General features: G+C 41.6%; 1 protein-coding gene across 1 annotated transcript in view; it reads left to right on the top strand.

The window, feature by feature from the left end:
* The first annotated feature begins 1,778 nt into the window (after window positions 1-1,778).
* MAP3K21 (mitogen-activated protein kinase kinase kinase 21) overlaps window positions 1,779-20,095 on the top strand; it is a 56,813-nt gene continuing 38,496 nt past the window's right edge. The window contains exons 1-2 of the mRNA XM_012459874.2: window positions 1,779-2,895; window positions 18,063-18,243. Coding sequence (XP_012315297.2) covers window positions 2,079-2,895; window positions 18,063-18,243 — 998 coding nt within the window. The 5' untranslated portion in view covers window positions 1,779-2,078. The remainder of the gene's footprint in view (window positions 2,896-18,062; window positions 18,244-20,095) is intronic.

The raw sequence follows: 20,095 nt of genomic DNA on the forward strand, positions 1-20,095 counted from the left end.
AAAGTCAATCCATGTGACAAACTTCATTGTTGCCTTATTTTAAGAATTTGCCACAGGTGCCCCAACTTCTAGTAACCACTGCCTTGATCAGTCAGCAGCACCGACATGGAGGAAAGACCCTCTGCCAGCTAAAAAATTATGACTTGCTGAAGGTTCAGATGATCATTAGCACTTTTTAGTTATAAAGTTTTTAAAATTAAGGTATAAACATTCTTTAGACACAGTGCTATTGCATACTTAATAGACTACAGTATACTGGAAACATAACTTTTATATGCACTGAAAAATCAAAAAAATTCATGTCACTTGCTTTATTGCAGTGACCTGGAAGCAAGCTTGCAATAACTCCAAAGTATGGACATACTTTAAATACTTAGATTACTTATAATACCGAATATAATGTAAATGTTATGTAAATCGTTATGCTGTATTTTATTTGTATTATTTGTATTGTATTGTTTTTGTTTTTTTAAAAAAACATTTTTGACTAGCTATTGGTTGATTCTGTGGATGCAGAAGTCCCACTGAACACTTTTAGGAAGACTATTAACTCATTTAAGTCTTCCTAAAAACTCTATAAAGTAGGTACTATTTATTATTATTTCCATTTTATTGATGAGAAAACTGAGTCACAGAGAAATAAAGAAACTTGCTCAAGGTCACACACAGCCAACAAATAGTTTGATCTGAGAGACTGAAAGAAAACTGAAAAGGCAATAATTTCTCTTTACGTAACTCAGAATGTTACTGTATGTCCTATCCTCATAATATACAAAATTGTCCCTCCTATCATTGGAAGTACAGGATCCACATTTTAGGAAACTCTGGCCTACTACAGGATAATCTAATATTTTAGAAAGTTTCAGCCTCATCACCTGCCACAGTAACCTGTCAACCTCCGGCACCTAGCCATTGCCAATGCCTCCTAAACCCAAACCTGTGGGTTTCCAGGGAGACTGGGGCATTTTCCATTTGAGTAGACAGTAAAGACAAGCAGGGGATTAATCATCATGAAGTTTCTGGGACTATACTGACCACAGGTCACTCTGCGCTGCGATCTGTAACCTAGTCAGTTCTGAATGCACGCCGGCTCAAATGCACTTAGCCTGGTGATGTGCCTCATGCACTGGCCCAGGTCTGGAACCGCGCTACAATTTCTCCTGCAGCCTGTTCTGGGATTTCCAGTCACTCCTAGAATTGTAACTCTCTCTCTCTCCCCCGCCACACCGTAAGGCCCCAGATCTTCTTCACCCTCTCCCACTGCCTCTTGGAGAAGCGTCCACTCCTTCAGCCTTACCTTTAGCTTAATTTAAACTTTCCCGAAAATTTATAGCGGACGACGGCCGACCCCGCCTCCCAGGCCACGTGGGCGCGGCTCACCATTGCTCCGGGGCACCTGCTGCGGGGGCGGGGCGTGACCCGCAAGGCGGGCCCAGGGGGCGGGACCGGCCCAAGGTGGATGGGGACGGGTCCGGACGCCAGGGGCGGGACGAGGCTCTGGCGACAGGCATAGAAAAGGGAAGTGAACCTGCCGTGGGCGGGGCGGGCTGGTGAGGTTGGGGGGAAGGGTGGAGCGAACCCAGAAGGGCGGGTCCAGAAAGCGGGGGCAGACTGGGCGCTGGGGACGGGTCACGGAGGGCGGAATGAACCTGGAGAGGGCGGGGCGGCTGGGGAGGGGAGGGAAGGCCCTGGGGACAGGTCCAGGGGGCGGGCCCGGGGGTGTGTGTAATGAACCCGGAGGGGGCGGGGCGGCCCTGGAGCGGGGGTAGGGTGGGGCTTCCCAGGCTCGGGCTAGGGAGCGCGCGGCGGGCGGGCCGCAGGCCCAGGGAACGACCATGGTGGGATATCGCCCGTGGCTGCGGGGACCGCTGCGCCAGCAGAGGCGGCTGGGCCGGAACGGGGGCCGAAGCCCGGCCCTTTGGGCAACGAGCCCTTGATCGCCGGCGTCACCGATCGTGATTCCTCTCCTTCGCCTTCTCCCGGTGCCGACGGCCACCCTGCCGGACGATGCGCGCCCGCGGCCGCCCGGGAGGCTGAGCCCAGCCTCCCGCTCCGCCCTCCCCGCACAGTTGCCCCTCATGGCTTTGCCCGGCGCCGAGGGAGCGGCCGACACCCCGGTGTCCTCGGCCCGGGGAGCCCCCGGCGGCTCCGCGTCCTCGTCGTCCACCTCCTCAGGAGGTTCGGCCTCGGCGGGCGCGGGGCTGTGGGCCGCGCTGTATGACTACGAGGCGCGCGGCGAGGACGAGCTGAGCCTGCGGCGCGGCCAGCTGGTGGAGGTGCTGTCGCAGGACGCTGCAGTGTCGGGCGACGAGGGCTGGTGGGCCGGCCAGGTGCGGCGGCGCCTCGGCATCTTCCCCGCCAACTACGTGGCTCCCTGCTGCCCAGCTGCCAGCCCCGCTCCCCCGCCCGCGCCGCCGCCCCCGCGGCCCGGCTCCCCGGTGCACGTCGACTTCGAGCGGCTGGAGCTGAAGGAGATCATCGGCGCGGGGGGCTTCGGGCAGGTGTACCGCGCCACCTGGCAGGGCCAGGAGGTGGCGGTGAAGGCGGCGCGCCGGGACCCGGAGCAGGACGCGGCGGCGGCGGCCGAGAGCGTGCGGCGAGAGGCTCGGCTCTTCGCCATGCTGAGACACCCCAACATCATCGAGCTGCGCGGCGTATGCCTGCAGCAGCCGCACCTCTGCCTGGTGCTGGAGTTCGCCCGCGGTGGAGCGCTCAATCGCGCGCTGGCTGCCGCCAACGCCGCCCCGGACCCGCGCGCGCCGAGTCCCCGCCGCGCGCGCCGCATCCCTCCGCAAGTGTTGGTCAACTGGGCCGTGCAGATAGCGCGGGGCATGCTCTACCTGCACGAGGAAGCCTTCGTGCCCATCCTGCACCGGGACCTCAAGTCCAGCAACAGTAAGTGGGGCCGGGGGAGGTGGGGGAAGACTACCTCTCCGCCAGCCCAGAGAGGGCTCCGCAGGACAGGCATAGTACCAGATGGAAAGAGGCCGGGGTCAGCCTTAGGGCGCCAGCAGCACCTCATGCCCGGGCCTTCAGGGCTTGGAGGTCCAGCTAGTCCTTGTTAGTTGCTTCGGGGCTGGTGACACTCTTAACCTTGACTTGTCTTTGAGTGCTTTTTAAAAAAACTCAGGCCAGACTTGCTTGTAGATGAAACATTTGTAAAATACCTGGATCTCCTAGAAACCTCAGGGGGCAGTTTGGCCTTTCAATACTAGAGGTGATTCATCTGGGTAGGACTTTGCAAACCGAGACCTTCTGCAGATTATGTGGAACCGTCCTCTCCCAGTGGCCTTCATCGAAGTTCCCGAATGCACTCTGGGGTGTCAACTTTACAAGTGCGGTATTGAGGGTGCTGTTCGCCTATTCTAAATATGACTTTACGTCCCTTACTTTTTCCAGAGACTTTTTTCATTCAAATATCTCTCTCTGTGGGCAGGGCGAGGTGGCTCACGTCTGTAATCCCAACTTTTTGGGAGGCCGAGGCGGTGGGGGGTGGGAATCACCTGACGTCAGGAGTTCGAGACCAGTCTGGCCAACATGGTGAAACCCCATCTCTACTAAAAATACAAAATTTAGCTGGGCGTGGTGGCAGGCGCCTGTAATCCCAGCTACTCGGGAGGCTGGGGCATGAAAATCATTTGATCCTGGGAGGCGGAAGTTGAAGTGAGCCGAGATCGCGGACACTGCACTCCATCCTGGGGGATAGAGCAAGACTCTGTCTCAAAAAAAAAAAAAAAAAAAAAAAAAAAAAAAAAAAAAGTCTTGTTCTGTGAAATATGATTTTATTATTGGTTCAATGTCTTCTTTTCTGCAGACAAGTGGCACTGGTGTGCACTGTAACGCACTTTTGGGTTAATAACAAGTGCATTGTCCTGGCACAAGTACCTGAAATCCTGAAGACCTGGCCAGTGTCATTGACTTTGTTTATAAATCAGGGTGGATTTTCCAGATGTCAATAAAGAACTGACAAATGACTTAAATGCAAATTCTATTAAACTTTGCTGTATGAAAGAGCCTATAGAATTGCTGTTTGATGTTGGTTCTTTAATAGTGAAGATCGCTTCAATTCTCAAAATGAGATGAAATCCTATGAAAGGTTAAAGGATGCAGCCAGAACTGGCATTGGCCTGCAAGAGCTGGAGGTCTTTCAATCCTGTGCAACCTGCTAGGACAGGAGCTAGCTCAAGTGAAAACATTGTCCCTAAAGAAGAGTGACAAGAAGAAATGTACTTGAAAATTACTAATATAGCATTTTCACTGGGAATTATAAATAACTGGAATGTTATAGCTAAGCATTGAATACTTCTAGGTTTTATTTCATGATCCTCCTTTCCCCCAAGTCTCTCTATAATTTAGATTGCATCTGCTTAGGCAATGAGAGCAAAGTCTAACAAAATCTGTTGGTAGTGGTACTGGTAGTGGTGTATTCTTAGTACTCTGAGAGGCCACAGGAGGACTCAAGCATTGCTTGCTTTTGAACTGTGTTACAGTAAAAACAGAGTGCAATTTCCTAAAATATACTTTGCTTTCAATAATACACTTTTCCTTCAATAAAAGGAATGTCTGACCAGGTGCTGCCATGGGATGGCTGACTTGTCCATGTGTCGCATAAGCCCTCTTTCCAGTGGTGTCCTGAAAGCCTGTGTCTGCTGGGAATTTTCTGCAGAACCAGATATTTTAAGGACATCAACAGCACAATTCATTCCTTCTCCTGCCTCTTGGCAATTGCAGCAACTCTGTGTCAACACAGAACCCAACATTCTGCAAATGTATCCAAATCATCAACACAAGCAAACACTTAGGTTATACTGATCCTTAGGCTAACAATCCGTAGGATTTATAGATCAATCAACAATCCATAGCAATTATTGCAAATAGTAAACTTTCTTAAACTTTTATAAAATATGAATGTTTAAAGTACTCCTAATATTATTAAATGGTAAAAAGAAATAGCATGACCCTGGAATAATAACTATGGCTGAACAGTTTCTATTGACACCAGAAAAACGTGTATAGTGGAGTATAGACTACTTTGTATACAGTAGATATTACATAATTTAAAGGTGATTACATGCTGCTACTTAGTTTTTGGAAGACTTTTAATTCTCAGAATAAATTGCCAAACTTCCTGGAATATTTTAATGTCTATAATTGTCAGGCAAGATTCCCTTTGCTTTAAATTGTTGCACTCTTATAAAACACTTAATTAGCTAGTCACTAGCCTGGCCAAGTATTTGTTACAATATGACCATTATTAGAGTTATTTAATTACTATAAAATGAAAAGTTCCACTGGAGTCTAAAATGTGCAAACCGTGGTACCTCACACATGGCCTTTATCCTGAATGTCTGATTTTATTTGTTCAATGAATAAATGCAGATTTGAAATTTTCTTCTGATATATGAAGCTATAACTTCTTGTTTAGACTTTTGAGTATAACAGATACTCTATTGCAGTATGTTTTGTTTGACTTTATTGGATATTTGCTAATGGTGGTAGTGAGTTAGTGATAATGTAAACAAGGTTTTAAAAATCAATATTGAATTTTATTTTCACTCTGTAGTGTACTCATGTACCAAAGAGCCAGTAGAAGACTACTTGGAGCCAATTCAGTGGAAATTACTGTTTTAAACAAACGTTTAAATTTGTCTAGAGAATATGTTACTCTCGACAGATTTTCTTTTATCTTTTCTAGTAGATCTTCTTAAGTTTACTTGTATCTTGTGAGGGAATGTTTACGTCTAGATAGCAGCTGATATGTTGTGAATGATATAAACAACTTTGTCCCTTTTCTAACAGATAGCAACAGATTGAAAGTTGTGCCAAGTTAGCAAGCTTTAAGCATCATTTGTTATAAATAAATACTAGGCCTTGTAACTCCACCCTGGATTCAAAATAAGTAGAAAATACTTTATATAGGTCTACCTATGTGCACCCCCCAGAGAACAATACAAGGCAACTTTGAGTTACTGTGAAAATCGCCAGTGTTGTATGCATTTACAGAAGAGAGAAACATCGTGGAGAGCTGGAACTCATTTAACACTTTGGGAATGCCCACCCTGTGGCAGTCACTTCTGGGCCCCAGGGACACATGGCAAGCCAGACAACAATGACAGCATTTTTACCATCATAGAGCTTAGTCTGACGGGGAAGATAGATGGCAGTCACTCATTCACAAATAGATTAGTAAGTGCTGTCAAGAAACTTAAGCACGGTGAGGGAAGGAGAGTAGTACAGTGGAGGATGGGGGTGCTGTTTCACACGGGGTACTCCAGGGAAGGCACTCCAAGGAAGGGCCACAAATTAGTCAAGCAGAGACTCAGGCAAAGGAAAGAGGAAGCAAAAACAAGCCTTCCATATTGGAGGGGTGAGGAAAAGGGGGTGAGGAGAGGCATGTGTGGAGCAGGCCTAGCAGGCCTCCTTCTGCTGTGCATGTGGACGGTTCACTCTGAGTGATGGCACTGGCTTCTGTGAAGAAGGAACTGTGTGCGCTCAAGTGATGGCTGTCAAGGTTGTCTATACGAGAGGAGGCACCGACTCTGCCCAGAGTGGTAGCAATGGAAGTATTTTGCAGGGAGGTTCCCAGCGGGCTGTGAAGATGAAATACTGGAATATAAGAATGACTAAGGAGGGTTTGAATTATTAGAATTTTGTTTAAGAGTTTTATTTATCAAACTGCAAAAGTGCAGGATTGAAATAACATTATGTGGCATCATTTATGGTTTCTTTTTTCTTTTTGTGATATTGCTTCTTGTGTTCTATTTTATTTTTTTAAGAGGAAATAAACTTTCCATGGGAAACTGAGCCACAAATTATGGTAGCTACTTACTTTTATACTTTTTATGTCAATGGTTAAGCATCTATTATTTCAATTGTTGCTAGCCTTTTGGGAATAATTATCATCTATCTACAGTATTATTTACAACTACAACTACATCTACAATAGTTGCATATAAATACCATGAAATGCCATTTGGAGCTCTTCCTATGACAAACTGCAAAAGGAATATAAATATTTTGTTTTAGCTTTTTTCATTAGTACTGTGTAAATAAAGGAACTATCTGAGAAAATTATGGAAAATGTAATCTCCAAATCAGATGTTTAAATAGTTCATCAGAGTGATTTGGGGAAGCTGTTAATTACACTATTATCAGTTATAGGACATAAGTCTCCTACTCTCTCCTGTTCTTTTACTCAGGACACCTCGCTTCATGCTGTAGCTGCTTCCTGTTTCAGGAGGCACAGGAAAGTCAGTCCATGTGTCCCAATAGTAATGGAGATCGACATCTGCTTTTGACACAAGGTTAGCAAAAGATTGGATTTTTAGAACAATAGCAATCATGAAAGAGTCACCACATCTTCCCCCATCATTTTCATGCTTGCATATTAAAAAAATAAGTAGCTGACCAGGCATGGTGGCTTATATCTATAATCCTGACACTTTAGGAGGCCAAGGTGGGAGGATCACTTGAGCCCAGGAATTCGAGACCAGCTTGGGGAACACAGTGAGACCCTGGACGACAAAAATTAAAATTAAAAAAAAAAAATAGGCCATGTCTTATTTTTTGTAGTTGTGAGAGGTTTAGCTAGTCACATCTGAATTACGCAAACTATCCATATTTGATCAGTTTTATAATCATTATCAATGATATCAAAGCAGGGTAAAGGAGACAGAGAAAAGTATCTACCCATTTAGGAAGGTCATTTGTAAACCCTGCTTTCTCACACTAGCATTAAAGTGTTAAACTTCACCAGAATAGTGCAGCTAAGGGAAAGAGCATTGGCTTTTTTTTTTTTTTTTTCTTTTGCAATACAAGGTCTTGCTATATAGCCCAGGCTGGTCTTAAACTCCTGGACTCAAGCCATCATCCTTCCTCCTCAGCCTCCCAGAGTGCTGGGATTACATGTAAGAGCCACCACTTCTGGCTCTAGCATTGACTTTAAAGTCCATCAGATCTGGATTTGAATATCAGTGTCATCATTTACTAGCTGTGTGACCTTGACCAAGTTAGATAACTTCATTGAGCCTGAATGTCTTGATTTCTGATACTGTATTCATTTCTTGGGAGATTTGACAAAAGTTCTGTAGGGAAAATCTGTTTAATGTTTTGTAACCCCTTAAAGGTACTTAGGTAATACTGGCATAAAATCATATGGCTTTTTCAGGGAACAATGAGTAGTTAGGCATAACTAGACTGAAAAGTGGAGAAAAGGTTTTTTGGGAAGGAAACACATTTAGCATGTGGTCAGGCAGTGAGTGCCATGGATGCCATGCTAAGATATGTGGACTATTTAAGAGGCAAGGGAGAGTCATTGATGGTTATTGAGGAGGAATGTAGTACGATCTGCTGCTAGAAGACACATCTGCCCAGAGAAAAATATAAGCTGGGGATCATCTGCTTTATGAGTGTGCTATCATATATTGTCAGAACGGCAATAATAAAAACTAAAATAATTTACTTAGACATGGGTTTCACCAACATTGTTTATCATTTACAACCCAGCCTAGTTTTAGCATCACAGTTTGTTTAGTGAGTTATTTTAGACCCCTTTTTCCCTCTGGTTTCTAACTCCCTCCAAAATTAGAAAATATTGGCTAGCTTTACCATGTCAGGCTGATGATTTTAACTCCAGATGTTAGTGACTGTCCCCAAACCTGCTGAGGTAATCCGGGGCTCCTGAAAAGTAGAAGCACCCCAATGAAGGAATTTTAATGGGCAGAAGGTTTTCTGGGGGACCTGGGAGAGCTGTGATGGTTTTATTTTGGAGCCTGAAACTTAAATTTGTACAGTTGCCCCCTAGGCAGTGTGAATTTAGTTTTTAAAATTCATGTTCTCCAAATACTGCTTCATGTTAAGTGCTTTTAACTAAATAATAGTATTAATAATTGCAAAAACCACAATTACTTGTGCATCAACCTAATAGTAATATGATTCGTTGTTAACACTTATTTAGGGCATACTAGATGCTGAGCACTACTTAGAATTTATCTTCAATTATTTGTCACTACAACCTTTTGAGGTGGGCACTCTAAATATCCCCATTTTACAGGTTAAAAAAGAAAAGAACCCAATGATCAATTGACTTGATGAAAGTCATTCAGCCCGTCGGAGGGTAGTGCTAAGAATGGAATCTGGGACCTCTGATCCTAGAACTTGCACTTTTATTGTCTCCACATATTGCCTAGATTAGCCATTCTCAAATATTTGCTTTCAGGATCCCAAAGAGCTTTGGTTTGTAGCAACTGATATACTAGAAATTTAAAATAATAAATTTAAAAAATGTCTAATAATATGAATATAACAATAGACCTATTACATCTTAACGTAGCATTTGTAATGGGAACACCTCCATATTTTCCAAAACAAATTTAATGAAGATGGTGGCATTTCTTTGCACTTGTGAAGCTCACTTTAATGCCAGACTTTGAGAGAAGACAGATGAATGGTCATATCTGCTTCTGTATTCACACTGTCACCATCTTAGGGAAGCCCAGGGATCCCTAGAACCATACTTTGAGAAGCTCTAGGCTAAATGATTAGTTCTGTTGATACAGAATGACACACTTTTTTTTTTTTTTTTCACTTAAGGCTGGGTGCAGTGACTTGCACCTGTCATCCCAGTATTTTTGGAGGCTAAGGTGGGTGGATCACTTGAGGTCAGAAGTTCGAGACCAGCCTGGCCAACATGATGAAACCCTATCTCTACTAAAAATACAAAAATTAGCCAGGCATGGTGGTGGGCGCCTGTAATCCCAGCTACTACAAAGACTGAGGCAGGAGAATTGCTTGAACTGAGGAGGCGGAGATTGCAGTGAGCTGAAATCATGCCACTGCACTCCAGCCTGGGTAACAGAGCAAGATGCCTTCCAAAAAAAAAAAAAATTCACTTAAAACTATTCACTTACAAAAATTATGTCACTTATAATCCCATTGTCTAGATTCTACCGTTAATGTTGTACTAATTTGCTTTAACATAGATTTAACCCTTATGTATCCATTAATCTATCTTACTTTGTGATGAGGCAATATTTTTTCTTTGAATACTCCAGATGATTCTAATACAGAGCAAAGTTTGAAAACTACAGTGGATTCCTTCTTGTGTGTTATCTGGGTTGATATAGGGGAAATTCTTCCACGGCTACAGACTATATCCAAATCAAATTAACTACCTGCTGATAAATGTATGGTGAGTCATAGCAGGAGCCAGATGAGAGTATGCCTGATGTATTCTGGCATATAACTCCAGGAAGAGGAACATCTCGGAGTATTTGTTTCTTTTACGTTGGAGGGCAAATAGTGTCATTGAGGTAGTAGGTTTGAGCTGTCTGACTCCACTAGCTTTCTGAATATGGTGACGTGAGGATTAAGTGAGATAGTGTATGGCTGGGGTCAGCAAATTTCTCCTTTAAAAGGCTAGATAGTAAATCTTTTTTGTTTTGCAGTCCATATTGTCTCTTTTGCAACTATGTAATTCTGCTATTGTAGCCAAAAAATCCTTGACAATATGTAAATAAATGAATGTGGCAGTATTCCAATAAAACTTTATTTACAAAAGAGGCATTGTGCTGATTTAGCCTATGGGCTGTAATTTGCCAATTCCTCGTATATGTCAAAGAATTTAGTAAACCATAAGACAAAATCTAAATGCAAGCTATTGAGTATATTTATTTTAATATTTTACTTAGAAACACTGTAAAGTGTTTTAAATTTAAAATATTTATGCTTTAAATATTTCCTAATGTTGTGTGTGTGTGAACTCATTGATACCTAAACATTTTCTACAACTCTTTTTAGCTTAATAACATTATGATTTTTATTCATTCTGCAAAATCAGGTGTCACTGAATCAGGTATTTGTTCCTCTTGGTTGGAGGTGAGGGTCCTTTTAATTTGGCTAACTTGGGTGATTCCCAGCAGCCTGCTGTATAAGGAAACAGTTCTGAGCCTTGTTCCCTGTAGGCGCGCTGAGATCTGTACGCTTGGCAGGCCTGCTTCTAACTTGGGTTGATAAGTAGGGTCAAGGTGGAGGCATAAAGTATTTAATTGCTCTTGTAACTGTTTCACTACCAGCGTTCATTACTAGTTTGTGCATTTTTTAAGCTATTGGAAAAATAACAAATCACATGCCATTTCAGAAAGTATCTTGATGGCATATAAGATGTTTGAATTATTACTTCTGAAGATTTGGCTTAATGTGATTTTACGTGGTTTATTTTGTTTCAGGTTTTCTGCAAATATTGCATCCAGTTGTATTAAATATGTTACATTCCTACTAATATATTAATGTAGAATATTATGGAAGATTTCTGCCTTAGTTTGCTTTATTATGTACCTTGACTGTTAAAATACTAACATGATAGAAATTTAGAGCTAGACTTTACATACAATGAAATGTAAGTAGTTTTCCCATTAAAACTGAGTATTCTATGTGTCCATGAAAAGGCTTGACCCATGAAAGATAGATAGATTTTGTTTCAGTGTATGAGCAGTGTGAAGTTTTGTTTTAGCTTACCACATCTGTTTTTTCTTTATAGAAGTCTGTCTTGTATTTAGTATGCTAGCTCATTCATTTATACAACAGTTACTTATTGATCATGTTGAGTGCCTAGGAGACACAAATTCTTCCCTTAAGAATCTTGTATTTTGGTGAGTGAGACAAACATTAAGCAAAATAAATAATAAAATATGTAGTATCTTGGAGAGCAGTAAGTGCTCAGCATAAACACTAAAGTTGCAAGGGAGGATGGAAATATTGAGGTAAACAGTCAAAGACTGTATGTCTAAGCAAAGTCTTGCAGAAAAGATGGATTTTCAGCAGAAGCTAAGCAGGTGAGAAAGTGTGTCATCTGGGAAAGAACATGCTTGTTAGAGGGAACAGAAATTGCAGGATTTCTCAAACAGGAGGTCAGTGTGCTGGGAGTAAAGTGAAGGTGGGCAGAACAGCAGGACATCAGGGAGAAGCAGGGATCCCTCACACCATACAGTCTTGGGGGCCCTACAGAGTCTTTGACTTTTACTATGACACAAGAGGGTTTTGAACAGAGGAGAGCTGTGGTCTGATTTATACATTAACAGGACTATACTGGCAGCAGTTTAGAAATTAGATGAAGGGGAACCAGGTTGGAAATGTGACTGTGAGAGTCATCAGCATGAGAAAGTATGTAAAGCCCTGAGATTGGCTGAGATTATCTAGGGAGCCAGTCTAACTTATTTAAAACTAGACAGAGGTCCAAGGACTGAGTCCTGGGTAGTCTCCAGTCTTCAGAGGTCAGGGAGATGGAGAGGACCCAGGAATAGCTAGAAGTAAAGGGGAAAATCAGGAGTGTGGAGACCAGTGAATAAAGTATTTCAGGGAAGAATGATCAACTGTATCAAATGCCAGTGATAGATCAATATTCAAATAACTGTTTTGCTATAATTATTTTTAAAACAATCTTCATTTCTTCTTCTTCTGTTTTTTGAGACAGGGTCTTGCTCTGTTGCCCAGGCTGGAGTGCAGTGGTGCTATTACGGCTCACGACAGCTTTAACATCCTGGGCTCATGTCGTACTCCTACCTCAGCTACCCAAATAGTTGGGACTATAGGCGAGTGCCATGACGCCCAGCCAATTTTTAAATTCTTTTGTAGGGATTGGGTCTCACTGTATTGCCCAAATTGGTCTTGAACTCCTGGGCTCAAGCAATCTTCCTCCACCTGCCTCCCAAAGTCCTGAGATTATAGGCCTAAGCCACTGCATCTGGCCAACAGTCTCCGTTTCTTAACTGTCCAGGATCCTAATACTTTTTTAGGAGGATAGAGGTGAGTTGATTTTCTGTAATTAGCAGCTGACTTAACATGAAAGAAAAAGCTTATAATAATTCATCTCCTTCATATTCGTTCTTCCTCTAAGAGTATTCATTATTAATTTCCTCATTCATTCAACCAACACTTGAGCATATTAAAATGCCAGTTGCTGTACAGTATTAAAAAATTAATTAGGCACAAGTTCTATCCTCAAGCTGCTTTCAATTTAAGAAAATGAGATTGTAACAAGGAAGATAAGGCAGGATTTAACTGTAATGGGAAAGGTACAGTCTAAGTGTATTAGAATGCAGAGAAATAGCTGAGGTTAGGCAAAAGGCAATGAGAAGATGTTGCTTATAGACTCATCTAATATTGGAGCAGGAAGTGTTGAGATTCCAAAGGCCAGTGTGCTTGTAAGTGGCTTCACAGTTAATGCCATGGTGGTCTGGTCTAAGGGCTCAGTTCTGGTGCCCGGATGGAGTGGGAGGTGCAGAAGGAAGTGTGAGTTTTATAGAGGGCAGAAGAGGAAGGCATTCCATTCTGTAAGGAGGCACAGGGAGACAGAAAAAGGCAATGCTGTAGTTTTTGGAAATGGCACACGGAATTGTTGGAATATAGGGTTCATTCAGGAGAGTACAAAAGAGAGCTGGAAAGATCATTTAGAATGAGATTGAGAAGGGACAAAGGCCAAAATGAAAGTGTGGGCTTTGCTCCATAGGCTGGATGGTGAATGGGGTATGTGTCGGAGGTCGGGGTCGGGGAAGGGGGAAGGCAGATGGCGCTAGGGATGAAGGGGAACAGGTACCACTGGGGAAGGGGTGGAAAGAAGTATGAGAAACATTCTACGCTATATGGTAAAATTAGGAAGTTATCATTCATTCCATAGAAATTGTGGATTGTTCTCAAAGTTGAAATGTATAAAGTTTCATAAAGTTTTTTGTTAACATATTCTTTTACATTATTGCTTTTCTCAACTTGTTTTCTTGCTGATGACTGTTTTTTTGGATACTACATTAACAGGTAAAGATTAATCGAAACTCATTTGACTCATTAAATGGAATTTGGACACAGTGATCCCGTCAATGTTGAGAACATGGAGTACATAGTGATTGCTTTTTAAAAAAATATACATTATATACAATAATTCTGAAAATACCAATGTGAAAACTTCACAGGAGCTGAAAAAATTCAGTGCCTCATGGTTGAATAAGTAGGCTAAGTACAAGGTTGTAAAGGCCAATTGTTAAAGAATGGGGCTAACAAGGGTCAAAAATCTTTGCTGAAGTCACTCAAAAAGGTGCTCAAACAGTTGTTGCTAGGATACTAACAAGAATTTACATTTCTGTGGCCAAAAAAAGTTGATTTGCCTGGTTCGTACATGAAAATCCATGGTGGCCAGCTAGTGCACTGTGGTTCTTCCTGCGTAAATGACAGGAAGCGGAAGTTGGCTGCCAACCATGTGTCTTCAGGCAGAAACCTGGCAGTGTGCCCCATTATATTACCTGTTGTGAGAAGGGCTATTTTGGTTTCGGTCACATTGCCCAAAAGATAAGGAATTTCAGGAATTCTGCTGAACACCTCTGAAATGGAATCCAAAACAATGGGCCTTTCATGGAACCCTAAAGGGTTGATATTTGGAGTGTGATTTTAACTTGTTTTCTGTGAGCCCCCGTTGTGGTGTGGAGGTGTTGGTTCCAGTGAAAACTTTGGACCTGGGGAATGGGGGCTGGCATTCTGAAACTGTCAGAACCAAGTCTGCTAATATATGCTGCTATCACATTTATTTGGGAATGAAGTTTGTTAATATTTGGTTTTCAGTTCTCACTTTTGACTCTGTTTTCATTATTTTAGACCTTTCTTTGGGCTTGGTATTGCAAGGGCTGCCAGCCCTTACTTGGGGTCTTGGGTGTGAGTCAGGAGGCAAGGAAATGTTTTGAGGCCTATTTTTATCAGTCCTTTCTCAAATCTGCCTGTCTGGAGGTTTGTAAGAATGTGGAGATAATGTGTAGGAAAGTGCTTTGAGAAACAAAGTTTTATAGAACTGCAAGCCATTTTGATCATGAATTTGGGATATTTTTGGTGGTAGGAACAATTATTGTTTAAAGGTGAAATTAATGGCATTTCTAGAAGGAAAGCATAATGCAACTGATGAAAAGCTAATTAATTTACCTGCTTTTGTATGTTTGTTTGTTTGTTTCACTTCTTTCTGTGGTTTAAGTACATGGGGTTTAAAGGATTGGGGACCTAAATCTCTTTTTCTGTAGGTATGTATTTTTCTTTATATTCATAGGGAATAAGGACTGAGAAATATGCCTTTAGCTGATGTGGATGGAACATTCAAAAATTAATCTCACAAAATGAGATTTCTGGTTGCTTTGCCCTCTTCTTATAACCAGCAGCTTTATGAGCAGCACAGAAGAGAGCTGAGGATGAACTCCAGCTCTGTATTTTAGCCCTTTGATCTTGGATAACATTTCTAGGCTCCGAGCTGGAGATTATATTCCCGCCTTATTGCCTAGTGTCATGATCAAATGAAATATTAAATGTGTGGAAACAACTCTGCATAGCAGAGGGTTGGTAAATGGTGGGCAATATTCTTGTTATTTGCATCGGTGATAATTATCGTTATTAAAAGATATTCCATTGAACATTGTGATATACAAGGCACTATGTTAGGCGATATGGAGAATTCACAGAGTGCTATAAAATACAGTTCTTGAGATTAAGTAGCTTGTACATAACTTAGGTAGAGAAGTCTTAGGTAAAAAGATAACTGATAAAATTATGTCATATGTGGGTAGCAAATGAGAAGGAAGATAAAATTGTTCACAATTTTGTGGGATGCTTAAGAGGGTTTTTCTAGGAAGCTGGCCCTTGAAAATTGGGACAGTATAGATGGATAGCAAGAATGAAAGGTTATTTCAAAGGGAAGTGGGTCTCTGATTTCCCTCTTCCTTGCCTCTCTCACCCTCCTTTCCTCCATCCCTCCCTATGTAGTATAGCATTAAGAGTAGGAAAAATGGTAACATTTGGGTCTTACTATTTAGCCACTGTGTAACCATGGGGATATAACCATCCTAAATTGGATTCTTTGTATCTACAATGGAAATAAGAATAGAATAGATTTCAGTTACAAGATGACAAGGGAAATAAAGTTACAACACAACAATATTTATTCAGTATCAGTTACTTATTTAATAAGTCCCTACTCAAATAACCTTCCACATTTAAACCTAGCATTGCTTCCCTCCAATTGGGTTCTGTCCAATGCGTTAACTCCTGTGACTGCCTGATATTGTAAATGTTTGACAATACGATGCAATGAAAATGCACATCCATTGTGAAATCTCAAGCCTTGAAAAAGAGGCAGGATTTCCTGAAGTTCATGAAAGTGATTTTGAAGACTTGATAAAAACTCTTTTAAAGCCACTGATAACTGTGTGTGTGTGTGTGTGTGTGTGTGTGTGTGTGTGTGTGTAATTCTTACAGAGTACTTACCATGCCTCAGCTACTGTTCTAAGCACTTTACATGTATTCCTTTACTCTTCCCTACAATCTTATGATGTAGGTACTATCGTAATTCACAAGACAGGCAAAGAAGCAGAAGCACACGGGATCCAAACCAGGCAGGTTGGCCCTAGAAAACATGAAGTTCATCACCACTCTCCACTGCCTCTATTTAGTTCAGTTAATAATTGACCAATAACAGAAAATCAAAAGGGAGGAGAATGGGTACCTCAATGGAGATTTCCAAAGGATAAAGAAAGATCTTGTAAAAAAATTTGTACAAGCTGTCAACTAAGTGTGTACATAGTGGTTAGGACCATAGGCTCTGGAGTCAAACTGCTTGAGCTTCACTGCTCCTTAGCTGTGTGACCCTAGACAGATTACTCAACATCTCTGTTCCTCAGTGCCTTTATGTATAAAGAAGAGATAATAGTATCTACCTATAGCATTGTGGTATGGCTTATGTAACTAAAATACCTATAACCTCACCTGACAAGTAGAATATACTCAGAAGTGTTAATTATTACTAAAACTAACATAAGTAAAAAATGACCCTCTTTATGATTATCTTCTACAAACCAGATATCCTCTCCTCTCTCTATAGAAGGATTAGCTAGAGGAGAGGGTGGCAGCTTCCAGCTGCATTAGAGCCTCATGGACAACCTAGGGAACATTTCCACATGGTTCTAGGCAGAGGCAGATCAGCCACAGGGAGAGGAGCTGAAGGTGCTGGGAAGGGCAGGGTAGGAGGGTGCAGGTGAGGAGTGAATGAAAGCACATTTATTGTAGCTACAGAGCTGCACCAGAGCTCAGGGACCGATGCTGGTATCAGCTCCACTCCCGAGAATAGCCCTTGTGCATCCTCTACATTGGCAGGAGGCTGGCACTGGGAAAACCAGCGACTGATGACTTCTGTGTTTAATTTCTGCTATATTTTGAGCTCCAGTAAAGCAGTTATTTCTCCTACATTATCTTTATAAGTTAAAGGATCTATATATGCTTTCCAAAATTTATTTATTTATTTATTTATTTATTTACTGAGACAGAATCTTGCTCTGTCGCCAGGATGGAGTGCAGTGGCTCGATCTCGGCTCACTGCAACCTCTGCCTCCCGAGTTCAGGTGATTCTCCTGCCTCAGCCTCCCGAGTAATTGGGACTACAGGCGTATGCCACCATGCCCGGCTAATTTTTGTATTTTTAATAGTGACAGGGTTTCACCATGTTGGCCAGGATGGTCTTGATCTCTTGACCCTGTGGTCTGCCCATCTCAGCCTCCCAAAGTGCTGGGATTACAGGTGTGAGCCACTGAGCCCAGCCTTGCAAATTTAATGTATGCTAATGTTTGCTAATAATGAGCTATGGTAATATATCATCTAATTTCAATATTCTCCACTTATCTTCAATAGAAAAGATTCTGTACTTAGGTCAGAAAACAATATATTTTTTTCATATCAGGTAAACTTTTACAGACTTCTGATCCTACTTGTGATATCTCAGGAAATGTTTCTTGCTCTTAGAAATCATTTACTTTCTCAGAAAGAGAACTATTCATGAAGAGCATTAAGTTGTATCTGAAAATAACTTGTAACTTCAAGCACAAATAACCCACTGAAGCCTATAATGTGTGTGCTGTAAGTAAAATGGTAAAACACAAGTTTATTCTTGTTTATTCTGCCAACTACAGTGAAGACTGTGTACATGCCATGGAAAAATTGTGACAGAAAAATTAAAAGAATATGTAAATGTCCCACTTTTGATTTTTCTGTAGTTTTGCTACTTGAGAAGATAGAGCATGATGACATCTGCAATAAAACATTGAAGATTACAGATTTTGGGTTGGCGAGGGAATGGCACAGGACCACCAAAATGAGCGCAGCAGGAACCTATGCCTGGATGGCCCCCGAAGTGATCAAGTCTTCCTTGTTTTCTAAGGGAAGTGACATCTGGAGGTGAGCCTTTCCTTTTGCAAACATCTGCAGAAACTGCTTGCTATGCTTCATTTCAGTGAGTCTCAAAGTATTCAGTAATTCTCAGCATAGGCCTTTTTGAATAAATTTTTATGGTTTCGATCAAAATAATTGTAATGACAACAGAACAGATAATTTGAGGTTTGTATTGTCATATGACTCCATTTCAGAGGAGGACTTTCTTGTTAAATCATAAGTTTAGTTAAAATTGGTTAATTTGTATTAACACCAAATGCCCAAGATTTTGTAGGATGTGCCAGTGAATAAAAGTGAATGTTCCATGATGCAGTCATGGCTCATTATAGCCTCAATCTCCAAGGCTCAGGTGACCCTCTGCCTCAACTTCCTGGGTAGCCAAGACCACAGGTGTGCACTACCATGCCTAGCAAATTTTTTTTGTGTGTAGAGAAGTTTGTGGGGGAGGGTTGTTCCACTATGTTGCCCAGGCTGGTCTTGACTTTCTAGGCTCAAGTGATCCACCCACCTCGGCCTCCCAAAGTGCTGAGATTACAGGTATGAGCCACTCCACCCAGCTTGAATTGACATTTTTAATAAACTTTTAATTCCTTGTGACTCACAGACAATATCAGCATGGAAGGAGTTTGAGAAAAAAATTTAGACTAATCCCTTCATTTTATACATTGCTTCAAAATTTAGCCTCCTATTTGAAGACTGGGAGCTGCCCTCAAATGGATCACCAGGTTATTTTGACTTTCCATTCAGCTTTTCTCATTAGAAAGATGCGAACAATTACAAAACAACAAAGAAAAATCACACTGTTTAATAGTTATGATGCATCTAGAACTACTTGCCATTGTTTAATGCTCACAAAATCCTGCTAATAAAGAAAATGTGGTGCATATACACCATGGAATACTACACAGCCATAAAAAGAGTAAAAGCATGTCCTTTGCAACACAGATGTAGCTGAAAGCCATTATCCCAAGTGACTTAATGCAGGAATAGAAAACCAGATATCACATGTTCTCACTTATAAGTGGAAGCTTAACATTGGGTATGCAGGGACATAATGATGGCAACAATAGACACTGGGGACTAATAGAAGGTGAGGGGAAGGAGGGGGGAAAACCAACTCTTGGGTACTATGCTCAGTACCTGGGCGATGGGATCATTTGTATCCTAAACCTCAACATCACTCGACATGCCCAGGTGACACTTGCACATGTACTCTGTATATCTAAAATGAAAGTTGAGAAAAATTTAAAAAAAGGTTAGATGTAAAAACCAAAATAAAATCCTGTTATTAAAATTCCTTTTTTTTTTTTAGATTTTAACAGGTTTGATGAGATATGATTCATGTACCATGAATCTGATACATTTAAATTGTACAATTTGATGGTTTTTGTATATTAGTAAGTTGTGTGTCCATCACCCCAATCGATTTCAGAACATTTTCATTATGGCAGAAAGAAAACCTGTCAACCCTTATTCATCATCCCCAACTTCCCCTGCCCTCTCAGCCCTAGGCAACCACTCATCTATGTTCCGTATCTTTAGATCTGTTTATTCTGAGCATTTTATGTAAGTGGAATCTTAGAATACTCCTTTGTGACTGGCTTCTTTCACTGAGCCTAATGATTTGAGGTTCATCCATGTCACAGCATGTATCAGTACTTCCTTCATTTTTATGGCTTAATAATAGAGTATTTCTATACCACATTTTGTTTACCCATTTATCTGTGCATGGACATTTGGATTGTTTCCAATTTTTGGTGATTGCAAATACAACTGATAACAAACATTCATGAACACATTTTTGTGAGGACGTGTGTTTTCCGTTTCCTTGATTGTACATCTAGGAGTAGAGAGATTG

The sequence above is a fragment of the Aotus nancymaae genome, unplaced genomic scaffold (assembly GCF_030222135.1).
Source record: "Aotus nancymaae isolate 86718 unplaced genomic scaffold, 86718_ANA_hifiasm-v0.15.2.pri h1tg000032l_0, whole genome shotgun sequence".
Lineage (NCBI taxonomy): Eukaryota > Metazoa > Chordata > Mammalia > Primates > Aotidae > Aotus > Aotus nancymaae.